Consider the following 14,863-nt stretch of genomic DNA (forward strand, 5'->3'; position numbering starts at 1 on the left):
TAAAAACATCGAGGGGAGGGAATGGGATAAGAGATCCAGAGCCCTGCACACAAGTCCCAGGGTTCAGCACTTCTGGACCATCCCCTACCAACACTCCAGCCATTTAGCTAGAAACATGGTTTTAGATATACAGCTTACTGGAGCTGTCTTTAGAGCCTTGGGAGAGGGGTGGTGATGATACAAATACTGGCTCTGCATACGATCAAAGTATACCACAACAATGTTATATGTGAAAATTCAGAATAGCAAATTCCCTCAGAAACAGACACACTGCAAAAATTATGGGAACAGGCTGAAATGATTCAACCGGCATCTTTGTTGAAGGATACCATAAATTTCAGAAAAGAACTGGCCCTGCACGATACAATAGATATAGGAAAGAAGTTAGGTTTTTAAAGGAACAGAGGTAGACTATATATTACTACCCAGCATCATCACGTTAGATGTTAAGCTTTCTTGTCCGATAGTAATAATAATAATGTCACACAAAGCAAAACTCCTAGGGCTTGCTCTACAAAAGGAAGTCCATTGTGCACAAAGTGACCTTTAACACCAAACAAAGAATTACAGGCTCAATCCATTAAGAACTCCTGCCACCTATTTCAATAAGAATATGGAAGGTAAAGATTCACACAAAAGTCCTGTACATTTTCATCAGTGTAAATAAGGGCTCAAAGTTAAGTTACTAAACCATCTAGGCCAGATCATATAAGAGCTTCCACCTTGACCTGACCCCTATAGGGTGTCCGTGCACGAGTGCAGCTACAGCTCAGTGGCAAACCACATGTTTTGCATGCAATGAATTTTAGGTATAATCCCCCAAATATGGAAGGGTTACTTTCTGAAACCCTGGAGAGCTGCTGCCAGTCAGAATAGACAATACTGGGCCAGATGAGTCTGATTTGGCATGAGATGGACTTCCATGTTCTAACATTCCTAAAGGTGCACATGTGTACAATTCAATCTGTGTATGCCCAGAATCACTCCAAAGTCTGGGCTTAGGCTCATTACATAGAATTCTTTGGTTTAGGATTGTATACATTGGATGCGTTTTCTCTGTTAACCCAGTTTGTCAAGACTGCAATCAGTTTTCACGTAGGGCATATTCTAGCTGCAGCTGTTTCCTGAGCCTTATTATGGGATAGAGGAGCTGTCCTTGCTCTACCAGTCAGTCTAGAAGGCGAATTTGCCTCCTCCTGCTGGTGAGGAGGCAAAAGACTGGCAGGAAGCTGACTATTCCAACCAGAGGAAGGTGCTGCCCCATATTTTAGGAATGCCCTTCAGCATCATCCAGAAAAAGCCCCTAACCACTGCTTCCTGGTTAAGGAATTCTCCCAGCATTCAAATCAAAGCTTTGAAACCATGGAGTGTAGATTGCTGAATACCAAGAACCAGCTCTTTTACATTGCTACGCTACTAATTTTAGCTATAGATATAAGCAGAATTTACAAGAATAAACAGAGTGGCCTAAAAAGCCTTTTATAAACTATGGGTATGATAATGAAAAGAGAAAAAGAAAAGAAATAGGAGAGCCTGGAAATCAGAAGGCTAGGAATAAAAGCCAAACACACAGAGAGAGAGGGAAAACCTTGCTTTATAATTATAGACAACCATGTAATAGAATCAGTCCTCATTACTCACAATACATTTCCCAATCATATCAATTTTTGAGCTTGGAGAGCAAGCTCAGAGGAAGCACATGGCTGATGGTTGCAGCATACATTTGGTGTGCATCGTTTCCGACAACGTTTCCAGTCTGCCTTATATTTGCCCAGGCTTTTCCTGACCCATAAAATTGGACCATGTTTATGTGTTTGAATATGATTTATTCCTCTTTTATATGCTTTTCTGTTTTTTTTTTTTATACTGCTGTCCCATTTGTTTTAGGTTGTGTTTTTATTTTAATCACATATCATTTGGGGTTTTTTTTTTAAGACAGTACACCACTTAGAAGTTTTTGAAATATTTTGCTGTATATAAAAATAAATAAAACAAATAAGAGGCAACATGGCCAAGCAAGCAGACCATCCACATCCAACATAGCTTTCAGAAACAGCCTGGTCTTGAAACAATGGAATGTTAGCAAACGCTCCAGTGGCAGTAGAGCTAGTGATCTGGTTGAGGTCCTGGTCTCACCATGGGATGGCAAGATGAAGACACGATTGTTCCTAAGGGTCCTCTCCAATGCTGCACGGTCCATAGTGCCCTTTAGTTTACCAAGGAGTTGTAGATGATGAAGGAGCAGCACTTTGGCACCCACATTGCATATTCAATGAGCCATGGGGGGGGGGGGTAATTCCAGGTGGTTCAGAAGCTAATCATACCCGAAGTGGGCCCTGGCGCACCGGGTAACATGCTGCGCACTGTTTGAATGGCACTTGGATGATAAAGTCACTCAGCTCTGTAGCACCTTGGACATAGCTGTAGCTAGTTGCTGTGTCCAACGCAGCACCTCCCATACAAGACCCAGAATTTTGAGATGTGAGGGGCTGCCTGCCTGCCCCCATGTACACAATGACCTAGAAATTTGCCATGTGTGTGATATTTGGCAACATGTGAGAACATACTCAGTACCTGCAACCACCTGTGGAATGTATTGCCATCACAGATTCTACTGCCACCAAACGTGATGTGTTTTTAGAACCATTTAAGAACCCATTTATTCACCCAGACCTTTGGCTGAACTGGCTGTGGAGTTGAGCAGTCTCCCCTTTCTGACTTGTCAAACAACTTTATGCAACGATGAATTTGAGTTTTATGTAACTAGCTTTATTGTGTATCTATTTTTTGTATTGTAACCCGCCCTGGGGTTATTTTGTAATCAAGAGTGGGCTATAAATTCTCTGAATCAGGTTATCTTCAATATTTTCACACCAAGGACTCACTTTTAACCAAAACATGTCATTGGGGACCCATTTCTTTTTTTTTTTACCCATTTATTTGTATGGTCATAGGGCTCTTGTTGTGACCCACCTTGGATCAGGCTGCAACACACTAGGGGGTCCTGATCCAGCAGCTGAAGACAAGTGCTCTAAACAAATAAACAGTTAATCCCAGATCATTCCCTGAAATGCTAGCCAGTAAACCTCACGATTTCTTCCCATTAGAAAGTATTGCAGCGTATTGATTGGTGAAATACTTCTCAAATACACAGCCAACTGACAGGCAAAGGAGAAAATGCCCGCCAGGACATGAAACTCCAGACATCATTTGCTTTTCATAACAGGACAATAAGTCTGCATACCTGGAACATCAATTAATCTCTTGTAGACATTCAAGAATGCTGCCTCGGCTTCTTTGCTTCTTTTGCCCAAAGCATCAATCTGGAAAATAAAAGGGGGAGAAGAAAGCATCTTCAGATCAGTTATAGAGGAAGAAAATACTACCACTTACACAAGCAAGGGTAAATTTATGACTTCATAAACATTTCTGGGGATGCCAGTTCATGTCTCCTTTAAACCTAGAAGGTCAGAGCTCCACATGAGAACAGCAGGATTGGAAAAAACATTTCCAGTTCCTTAGTGTGGGCATCAGATTTTTATTTTTTACTACCAGCCTTTTACAGCCAGATCTGGTTCCTGCAAAGAGGAGGGTAGAGTGAGGAGGCAGCAAGAAGAGGCAGCAAGGAATAGGCATTCCTAGTACAGTGGTACCTCGCAAGACGAATGCCTCGAAAAACTCGCAAAACGAAAGAGTTTTTCGTTTTTTGAGCTGCTTCGCAAGACGGATTTCCCTATGGCCTTTCTTCGCAAGACGAAAACGTCTTGCAAGTTTGTTTCCTTTGTCTTGCAAGTTTGTTTCCTTTTTCTTAAAACCGTGCATTCACTTCGAGCAGCAACTCATAGCACGCGGTGTGGTAGCATTTTTTGAGGTTTTTGAAGACTTTGGTGATTTTTGAAGCTTTTCCAAAGTCTGTGCTTCGCAAGACGAAAAAATCGCAAGACGAAAAAACTCGCGGAACAAATTAATTTCGTCTTGCGAGGCACCACTGTATCTCAGACTGTCCAGCAAGCCTGACTCATAGACACTCTGCAGAGTGGCCTGTGGCTGCTGTGACTTGCTTGGCTGCTCCTCCTACAGTTCCTCCTCCTTGGCCAGAGCAATGCACTGACATCTCAAACATTGTGACACCAGTCCTAGACCCACTGGGGACGAAAGTCCTGACATTTGCAGGCTGAATGCACTTCTTAGATTTAGAGGTGCAGGTAAACCGTCGTTATTGTGGCTATTCCTTTTTTGGGCATATTTTTTATTCATTTTCAAGAATAATATCTAGGTACAGAATAAAAAATAACTTCAGTAGTACATATGTTTGCCATTTTTAAGCCAGCAACAGTTATGGCAGAGGTTGAGGAATGCCATGCATCAAGTAACAATAGAACAAATAACTATTCTGCGTGCGCACACATCCGTTGCTATAGCTATCCTATGTGCAAATTTTGTTGTTGCTAATGAATCTCCCCTCTGGCATAGACTACTAGGTAGTCTTAAGCAAGTTTCTCTCTCTTTCTCAATCTCAACTCTCCCATATGTAATATGGGTATAATACTGACCTCGCTTACGGGACTTTAGTTCACACCACAGCATGATAATGAATGTGAAGAGCTTTCAACACATGAAGATGCTATACAATGCTAAGAATTATTTATTAATAATAATTCTATTGGCAGCAATAGTATCAGCACCATTGCTATCATAATCATTGTTTCCTTCTATATTTGGGGAGATGGGCTACCTTGATGCCTCCTGCTTTTTCCAAAGAAGCCACAGCAAAGTGGTTGGCACGGAAGCATTTTTGTAATTTCAACATTCATTCTCTCATTAACAGAGAAAGCACATCTGGTTAAAAGGTGTCAGCAAGCACAGAATCCATGCAATGTACCAGTTTAAGGGTTTGTTTCACTCTGCTCTAGAATTCTAAGAGACGTCATTTTTATTCTGTTTACAGTCTCATTTATCATGACTTGCAGTGGCTTGACAGGAAATAAGGCTATTTGCAATATACTATCCAGGTTGGGTAATTCCTCTCAAAAATTGCTTTGCACATGAGACTGGTGGATCAGTATGTAGGAAAAAGAAGAGCACCCTAGTCCAAAATATCCCACAGACCTAATTGCTTCCTAGGCCTCTCTGCTGACCATCTTCTCAATCTCATTCAACCCAGATTGGTCTCCTAGCTTTAGGCCTTATCTCAAGTCAACTCAAACCCTCCCCATGTCCCTGGCCCCTTCATCCTTTCTCAGGTTCAACTTCTTGTGCTCTGTGGACCAGAAGACCTTTAGAGACTGATGTGTTTTGTGCATATCCATGTCTTAACATTGCCCTCACAGCACACATTGCCTATTCTGGGTCTGGCAGACAAAATGACACAGGTGCCTTCCTGGCAAACTGGGACCTTAGGGAGAAGGGTGGGCAACTGATTGATTGACTGATAAAAGCAGCAATTGCAAGCAGTTGTGAAACTGCCCTGTAGCACCCCATGAAGCTCCAAGCGGTCACTTTGCCCATCTTTTTCAACCTGCACCACCCTGCACAATCGAGCAAGCAAACCCAGCAAGCAATGCGGGAGCTGTGGCCCAAGAAGCAAGATTAATAGAGAGCAGTGACACAGTTGTTGCTTCAGAACCAGGCCTGCCTCTCAACCAAGCCATTAACATGTCAGCTTAGGAAGCGATACATCCTAACAGCCCCATGATAAACAATGCATGCTCTAAACCATTATGTAGCACTTACTGGACAGGTACAATATCGGCTGCGCAAAGATCAATAAATGCACCTTTTTGCTTTTAATGCCAACAGCGAAACCTACATCATGAACTAATAGGCTGCAGCATTTGCTTTATTTATCTCAGCAAAAAGGAAAAAGACAGCAACTTTCTACCAAATCGTCTTCTCTGGATTGAAAATTAACACACAAAAGAGTATAGCTAATTTCCAGGCAGTTTTAAAAAACCGGGGATGCAAGCTATAAGTTGGCTACCACTACAGAGAAGGTCGTATCCTGCATACCCACCAAATGAACCACAGATGGCACTGGAAACTGAGCAGGTCCTCCCCTAATTACAGAAAAGGGTAGACTGGGAGGGTCATTTAAGTATCCTGATCCTAAACCATTTAGGGTTTGGAAATACAACAGAGTCCAGTGAAACTGGCATAAAAATGGAGCCATGTTGTCCCAAACCTGAGCCCAATCAAAACTCAGTACTTGGCACTAGCCAAATCTTTCAATTTGTCAATTTGCAAGGCACCTGACTAAAGAGTTCCAGTCTTCTCAAACACTTAACCATTTGCAAGCTTAAAGAAGGAGTTTTAAAGGAGATCCATGTTATTCTTTTCTTTTCTTTTTTTCATTTTAAGGATTTGCTTTTTGCTGTCATCGCTGCCACTTCGCAACATTCTGGAAGCCCCCGCCCCCCAAATTCAGTACCTAGGGTCTACAAGGTAGGCACATGCCTACTGTTGCCAGAACAACCTACCACGGGTCTACACCATTTTGCAAATGCTATGTTTCAGAGGGGAGCCAGTTGGCTGAGGCAGGATGCCTCCTCTCTGGTACGGAAAGGAGAAACGTGCCATTCTTCCACCTCTAGGACAGCCAAGCCTCTTTGGCACTCCACCACCAAACTTCAAGGTTTTCACACTTGCTGACTCTACCGCCACTGCCCAGCTTCGCCCTCCTTTCAGGATATGAGTAACTCCTGTCGGTTTCACCTCAGAGTTGCTCACCGCCTTCAAAGGGGAATCACATGGCCCACAATGATTTGGTTGGCATGGCACGAGGTACCCATGTCACTGGCTCACAGCCGCCGCTGGCTTGAGTGAAGCAGCTCCTTGGCTCCGTCCACTCTGGGCAGACCAATTCTGCAGAGAAGGTGCAGAGGGGCACGCTATCCACCCTTTGCACACAGCACCAGTCAGATACTTTCAAGAGGAAGAACTCCAGGTCAGCTGGGTATTTCCGAGACCTCTCTGTGAAGCCAACAGTCAATTCACAGAGATGTTTTTGGAGTGGAAGGTGTCGCCCGCAAACTGATTGGGGAAACAGATTAGGCAGCAGTCTTCTGACATGCCCCAAATGCATCAAAACTGCCAGTCAGTGTGTTTGGAAAATCACAAAGAAAACAAGTTCTTTTCAGGACACAGTAACCTGCAATTTGACTTTAAGTCTCTTTTAAAAGGGATGGGGGGGGATGAGGGGAAATACTGGCTTTTTTCAACCCTTTCACCCAAATGAAATCATGTGAACTCTTTATACATCAATGCCTGACCCCAAAAAAACCAGAAAAAACAGAATAAACACTCTGTACTCCTTTCCTACCCCTAAAATCCAAGTTGCACCCATCAAATCTTCTGTAGCCCAAGCCCATCACTGCCACCGCCACCCTCCCCCTCCCAATCTCATCAAGGCACTTTGCTTTTCTCATGCCCCCTTATCCCCCTGTTCACTTTGCCTCCCTCCTTGGAGCAGAGTCCTTACAACCTACAGCTGATCCAATGCCAGAGACAAGAGGGAGGCTCCTTCCCTGGCCATCCACAACACACAAGTTGCTGCTGCCGCAGGGAGGAAATTAAAGGGTATCAATTATCCTGGAGGACATATTAGATTTGCTCCAGATTGTCTGGGTTTTATCACAATGGCTGAGTAAAACCTTTTAATCAAAAGGCTGCAACTTTCGGAGCCTCAATCAATGAAACAAAAAGCTGTAGATTTCGACACGTGACTTCCATGATCTGGAGCAATTTGTAATAGCTTTGCTCAACGATCGCTTCTGGGAGCGATCTGGTGTGTCCCCCCCCCCATTACATTGTTTCTGACCGCAATACTGCATTTATTCGACAGCAAAGCAGCTTTGGGTCTTGAAGAGGTTAACTTCTGGAGCACCTGGCTGCTCGCCAGCCTCTCTCCTCGAAATCGGTGCTAATGCAACAGAACAAGAAGCGCCCAGACTGGCCATGATTAATAGACTGCTGAAGACACTGCTTTCCACAGAACACACACTTTTCATTCCCCTGCTTCCATAGATCATGGACTTATCCTCAAAATATCTGACTGAAATTGAATTTGGCTTCTCTCTCAACCGTTCATTTCCTATGTTATGCAAGGTTATATCCTTTTTCTGCATGAGCAGAACCAAACCAGCTGCAGCTCCTCAGAAGGAAAATGTGGTTCCAATTACAAAAGCTGGCCTGGATATTGAACCACAGTTCAGATGCTGCTCTAATTGAGCCATCATGGAGCAAGTCTAAAGTAAAGAAATTGGATTAATTAGGTTTGCAAAGTTCAGCGTAAGGGATCTTGGCAGCGGGATGGGGGCACTAAATAAAGCAGGTATTGCTATGAAAGAAAGCGAGGTGATGCTTTCGCTGGAGTATTTGACATTCAACAAGCTTTTGGGTTGCACAAAACTCTTTTCCAGAAGTAGGTTTTTGATAGAGCATTCATGCCCTATAAATGATGACATTCACCAGGTAATCCGGCATAGTCTGGTTCTAAATGGGTAAACTGTGTGATCTGTAACAAGCAGGAAATGGACTTAAACAAGGGGTTGTGCTCATTAATGCTTGGTAACTGGGATTATGCAAGACTGTGGACTTTCAGAACCTGTAAGGAGGGCTTGAGAGAGGAAGGCAAGAGCACACACTGTTACACCATCTGCTGCTGAAATATTTTGAAACAACAGAGGCTGCTCCTTCTCTGCCTGGCCCCCAGCCCAATTTAACAATGGCTAAATATATAAAATATAAATATAAAATTTAGTATACACAGCTGCATCCATGAGCACCTATTGTTTTGGTGTGCCTTACTGGCTGATTTGGCACCATGGAACCCACTCAGAGAAACTAAGTTAATTAGTGGGTGCCACCAATTCATGTCCTAACATTTTCACCTTGTGCCTCCACATTAAAAATGACCGAATGGGTTTACCTTTAAAATCCCCTTGCCTTATCAAATGAGAACTCAAGAACGGCCGGCACAGAAAATGCACAGCTGGCCACGTTATTTCAGAATATCTGCCCTCCAGCAGGCTCCGGATTAGGAACTCCTCTGTTGCTCTTGGACAGCCCTGCTTTGCCACATGAAAAGAATACGGATGACCTCAGGAAATCCTTACCCAGTCTTAAAAATAGCTGCTTAGTGACATCACAGAATCAGGTTTAGATGCTCCCTTTTCTAATATTCACATTTCTTTCTCTGTCTCAGAACAGTCAGTCTAGCCCAGGAAGCTTCAAAAAGCAGCAGTCATCAGCTTATATAAAGGGCCAATCCCACCGGAAACCTTTCTGAATTGTGTTCCGACTGCGTTCCTTTTGAACTGTGAAATTCAATCGTATGCATGGAGAGCTGAGCTTCCCTCTTATTTGTTTTCAGAAATTGGCGGAAGTATAGATCTTGATATTAAAAAGAGGCTAACCGTACTGAACAGTGCAGGGATAAAATTCAAGGATAGCCCTCTAGCCAAGGTGGTGTGGTTAGAGTGCGCGACTAGGATGTCATGAATTCAAACCGCTACACAGCTATGAAGTTCACTAGGTGAATATAAGAGAGCTGGGTTCAAATCAGACCTTAGGCCCAGTCGGTCCAGATTTCTCACTCCCTCACTTGCCAATCCGATGCCACTGGGAAGACCACGTGCAGGACATGAGTGTAATAGCCCCCTCCTGCCCTTGCCACCCAGTGATTGGTAGCATATAGTCAATACAACTTGTGGGAATTGTTCCAAGGCTAAGCTACCTTACAGGGCTGTTGTGAGGATAACATGGGGGTGGGGAACATGATGCCCTGCGCTCCTTGGAGGAAGAGTAGGATTACTTAAAGCATGCAAGCAAACCAACCAACCAAAAAACCAACAGATAAATAGACGACAACAATAACATGCAGTCGGGGTGTTTCAATCGAACTCTTCTTCAAGGGAAACGGGTGGTAGGTGTGCCATATCTGTAAAGAGTTCCACAATTTTCTAAATGTCTCCTCAATGAAAACGTGTGATGCTTGTCTCCCTGTCTTAACTCTAAACTTAAAGAGAGCAGAATACACCAAATATTGTGCTGCATGAGAGCAGATGCTGCTTATTTACAGGGCACGCCTATGTGATTTTTGGACCCCTTACCCACTTCCTATGAACAGCAGCCCCTAATGTCAAATTATATACTGTGGGGCTGGCTCTTGGTATCCACTGCTAGGGGAAGTTGGGATCACTATGTCAGGGAACAGTGTGGACCATCCTGGGTGTAGCTACCACCCCCTTCAAAGGGAAACTAATCAAATCTGCAACTCTGGCTCTTTTAGCAGTACAATTTCAAAAATAAAAATAAAATGGGCTAAGCTGTTTATGAAGATTTTTTTTACTGAAAATGTTTTACCATCTCCTCCTGGTTTTGATGCATTTCACTCTTATTGCTGATTTGGTTTAATGAGTTGGTGGGGGAGTTGTCCTATTATTATTATTATTATTATTATTATTATTATTATTATTATTATTATTAGCAATATGCCAGTTTGTGAAATATAAACTTGAAAAGCAGTCTTGAAATAGAAGCAAATTAATGAGTTAGGAATCAACAGCTCTGATTCCTCCCACCAGCAACATCTGGGCTCTGGGACAAACTACTCCCACCCCATTGTGGCCTTCCAATGAGAAAAAAGGTTGCCCACTTCTGATTGTGTGTTTCAATCACTTCTTTAGAGATACAAAGAAAAAAATACGATTGTGCTCAAAGGTAATCCTCATTCATGTAATACAAATTAAATTATGCTCTCATAAGAGGGAATCCCAGTCCTTAAAGGCAACACACACCACCTTGAAATAAAGGACATGAGAATAAAAAGCACAAACACTTACCTCGCCCTGGAAACTTTTCAGTAGTGGAGCTACCTGTTTGCGCAGGTCCTGGAAGATAAAAGCAAACACACACCCATTAAGAAACAGATCACTAAAAAAGCAGCAAAAAATGCAACTGTTTGAATGTATTTGATGTAATTCCATCAGTTAGTCTTGCAGCACTTCTACCAATTTTATCATATTAGCTGAAGGCTGATTACATTTTTAATCGAAACACTGCTACGAGCAAGGAGTTCAGCAGAAATCCATTTTTAACTGGCTTATGATTCCAGCCTGATACACAATTACGGTTGTCCCAAGGGAGGAGAATTAGTTAACAAAAGCCTGTAGTAATGTTGGATAATCAGTGAACTCCTTCAGTCTAACAACTCAACTGAAACAGTGCAATGAATGACTAATGGGATGTAAAACATGTGTAGCCACATGGAAAGGGATCAAGCTAGACCCCCGTTTGAAGCACAGCCTCCTCCTGACGAGCCAGGAATTGGGCATCATTTATTTAGATTTACAGCCTTGCCTGCTCCATGGGATTTACACAGCCCTGCTTAAGGAGAGGGAGCACACGGCATTAGCAACCAATTGCCTCTCTCCAAAATCCCCACCTCCAAGAGGAGACAGGCCTTCATTGAGCTTTGCGCAAGGCCTTTTAATGCCCAGCCCCCAAAGTTGACACTCTTCGTAATTGTAATTAAGAGAATCTACGATAGAAAATCCTCGAGGCAGAGAACAAAGAAACAAAGCAAAACACAAATAAAATCACAAAAGGAATGGTGGGCAAAGAGATCAAATTGCTGCTAATAATAATAATAAAAATGATTAGGTGCCTTAAACTCTGACACCTTGAATGCATTGTGCGCAGAAGCCAGGGGTGTAAATTACAGAGATGAAGAACATGCACCGGGCCAGTGTTTCAAGGGTCCAGATCCTGAATAATTTAGCTGATCTCACTGGGCAGCTGGTTCCATTATCTGGAGAGCAACACAAAGAATGCCCCAACCACAGTTGCCAGCAGCCCAACCAATGCTGGAACCATCAGTAGGTTCTTTAAACTGGAGCTCAATGAGATATTACCCATGGAGCCCTGGGGCTGAGCATGTGAAGTTCCTGACTAAGCCTGCCCCCTACTGGAGGTTGGTGTGAGGAGCCGAGACAGGCTGGAGGTTTCATCCCATAGACACCAGGCCTGGTCAAATTATATTATTCAGTTATTGAAATACGTTCAGCTTGACTTTGTGCCCCAAGGCAGCTCACAACAATAATTAAAAATGCAATAATAAAACAACGATATAAGTTTAATTATAGACCCATGTCCCCTTAAAGGGACAGGGGAACAGGCTGCCCACATTATTCAGCATCCATGTAGCCATTTTCCAGGTCACTTGTGCCTAGGAAGAATTACCTTTGGGTGACCAGGCAAAGACTCCCATTTTATCCTGGAAGAGACAACCTCTCCCTTCTCCTCCTATCAATGACCAACAGGGGCACATGTGGATAGAACAAAAGGGCTATTGTCTTCATGCCTCACTTGAGGGCTTCTCCAAGAGTCTACCTGGCTACTGTTGAGAAGGCCAATGCCTTTAAGTTCTGCTTATGGGCTTCCCAGAGGAGATAACTGGTTGGCTGGAGTAAATGGGCTCTTAGTTTGGTTTGGGGTGTGTGTCTTCTTGTGTCCCCTTCCAAGAAATTTTGGGCAAGACGGAGCCCTAACTCTCACTGAAAACATACTGCTTTTACCTCCCTCCCCATGTCCCTTTGCCTCCCAGGAGCAAATGGGCGGCTTCAACACTTCCCACTGTGGAAATGATGCACTGCTGGGGGCTTCGCTGGTAGTGGGAAGTTGTAGGGGAGGGGAAATGGGTGCAGAAGAGAGAACAGGTGGGGAAAACCCCTCATGCACATAATTGTTGGTTCTCTCTGCTGCTGACCTGAAATATTCTTCTAGATTTATTGCTGGCTGTTTTTGAAAATTCTTTATCCAACCATATCCCTCAATTTTATACCACTGTCAGCTGCAATTTCCCCTTTCTTTCGGCTAAACTGGACAAACCAAAAAGGAAGGAAGCCGCAAGGCGTGATGCATGAGAAATCTGTAATGTTGGGAGAACAATGAAGGCTGTCTGATGATTTGGGTCGCAATCAAAAACTAGAGGAGGAGGAGAAGCCAAGGCCAGCCTTCTGTAGCAAGTCACTAATCACACATTAGAGCTCTGAAACTCTATGTGGCACTGAACACTTGAACAAACAAGTATTTGTTAACACAAACGACTGAAACGTTCCAAGCACTTCTTCGCAAATTAAACTGGTAACATCGTTCCTCAAAAATATCTCTTGCTGCTTGCCACAAGAAAGCAATGAACCATCATGGTCTAAAAAAAATAAGGCTTGCTTTTTACAGCGGGTTGAAGTCAGTCTCTCTCTCTCTGTTTTTCTGTGTCTCTCTCTTTAACAAAGCAAATGTTCTCTCTCTCTCTCTCTCACACACACACACACACACACACACACACCCTTCTCCACCAAAAAAGGAAATTATAATATATGGAGATGTTTGACGGCACGGATCAAGAATCTGTGGCCCTCAACATGCTGTTTTACTCCGACTCTCATCAGTCCCAGCCAGCATGCTCAATGGTCAGCGATGACGGCAGCTGGAGTCCATCTTAAGGACCACAGGCTTCCCATCTCAGTTTCTTGGTCAAAGGAAATGTGACAACACACAGTTTTTAGAAATTGAGACTATGGCAGGGAGAGAGGAGGAGTTTAACTTTTCCCCACTGCTGTGATCTCGACACTCCCAACAGCCATCCTTTCAGTTCACAGAAGCACTTAATTCCCCACCACAGAATTGCACAAGTCTGTAAATAACACACACACACACACACAAATAACACACACACACACACACACAAATAACACACACACACACACACAAATACACACACACCCTCCACTACTGAGATAATACATGTGCAATCCATTACTAGCATTTAAAAATCAGGAAATCCTGCTGAAATCCAAACTGAGTGGAAGTCAAGGGATATCAGAATAACCAATTTTAAAAAAGTATTAACAGAGGGAATCCAATCATCCCGATTGAAAACCAGTCATCCAAACATGGGAAGCAGTTTTCTACCTAGTCAGATTGTTAGTCCATCTGAGCCAGTGCTGTGCACTCTGACTTGCAGATGTCCTTCGAAAGCTTTCCCAGCCTGCTACCATAATCTTTTAAGATGGAGATGCTACGGACTGAATCTGGGGCACTCAAGGTTGACACCAAAAGGTGTGTCTTTTAAGTTTTACATTGTTACAGGCCAGCCTCTGCTGCCAAGCTGAACTTGTGACTGCATGCAAGCAAATGTTCAATGTAAGTAGCTGAGAGGTATCGAAGACGATGGGGAAGCTATAAGAAATAAATGTAAGAAACCAGTCTCCTCCTCCTCATCAGTCAGTACCACTCTGCCTAACCCAGGCTTCCTCAACCTCGGCCCTCCAGATGTTTTTGGCCTACAAGTCAGATGGTCCCTAGCTAGCAGGACGAGTGGTCAGGGATGATGAGAATTGTAGTCTCAAAACTTCTGGAGGGCCGAAGTTGGGGAAGCCTGGCTTAACCATTCACCTAGCTTCCGCAGGTGACCAGGAATTCCATGCTGATGACCAAGCAAGCGGGCCAGTGGAGGAGGAGCAAATGGCTCGGTCATTTCTCAGCCAGCCCACTTGGTAGAAGGCACACTTTTTATTAGCCTGCCAAGAGGTGAATAGCCTGCTCATTCATTCTAGCTGTAGAGGTCAGGACAGTGGTACCTCGGGTTACAAACGCTTCAGGTTACAGACTCCGCTAACTCGGAAGTAGTACCTCAGGTTAAGAACTTTACTTCAGGATGAGAAGAGAAATTGTGCAGCGCCGCCGCGGTGGGAGGCCCCATTAGCTAAAGTGGTACCTCAGGTTAAGAACAGTTTCAGGTTAAGAATGCGCCTCCGGAACAAATTAAATTCTTAACCAGAGGTACCACTGTATGCATATATTA

The 14,863-nt window shown here is 43.6% G+C and overlaps 1 protein-coding gene across 8 annotated transcripts in view; it reads right to left on the reverse strand.

Annotated features, from left to right (window-relative positions):
- Window positions 1–14,863, reverse strand: part of CUX1 (cut like homeobox 1) — a 266,339-nt gene that overhangs the window by 130,663 nt on the left and 120,813 nt on the right. For all 8 annotated transcript variants that reach the window (XM_079955383.1, XM_079955381.1, XM_079955379.1 and 5 more), the window contains exons 3-4: window positions 10,842–10,889; window positions 3,245–3,323 (exon numbers count right to left, since the gene is read on the reverse strand). In XM_079955383.1, coding sequence (XP_079811509.1) covers window positions 3,245–3,323; window positions 10,842–10,889 — 127 coding nt within the window. The remainder of the gene's footprint in view (window positions 1–3,244; window positions 3,324–10,841; window positions 10,890–14,863) is intronic.

This window comes from Podarcis cretensis (genome assembly GCF_951804945.1).
Source record: "Podarcis cretensis genome assembly, chromosome: 15".
Classification (NCBI taxonomy): Eukaryota; Metazoa; Chordata; class Lepidosauria; order Squamata; family Lacertidae; genus Podarcis; species Podarcis cretensis.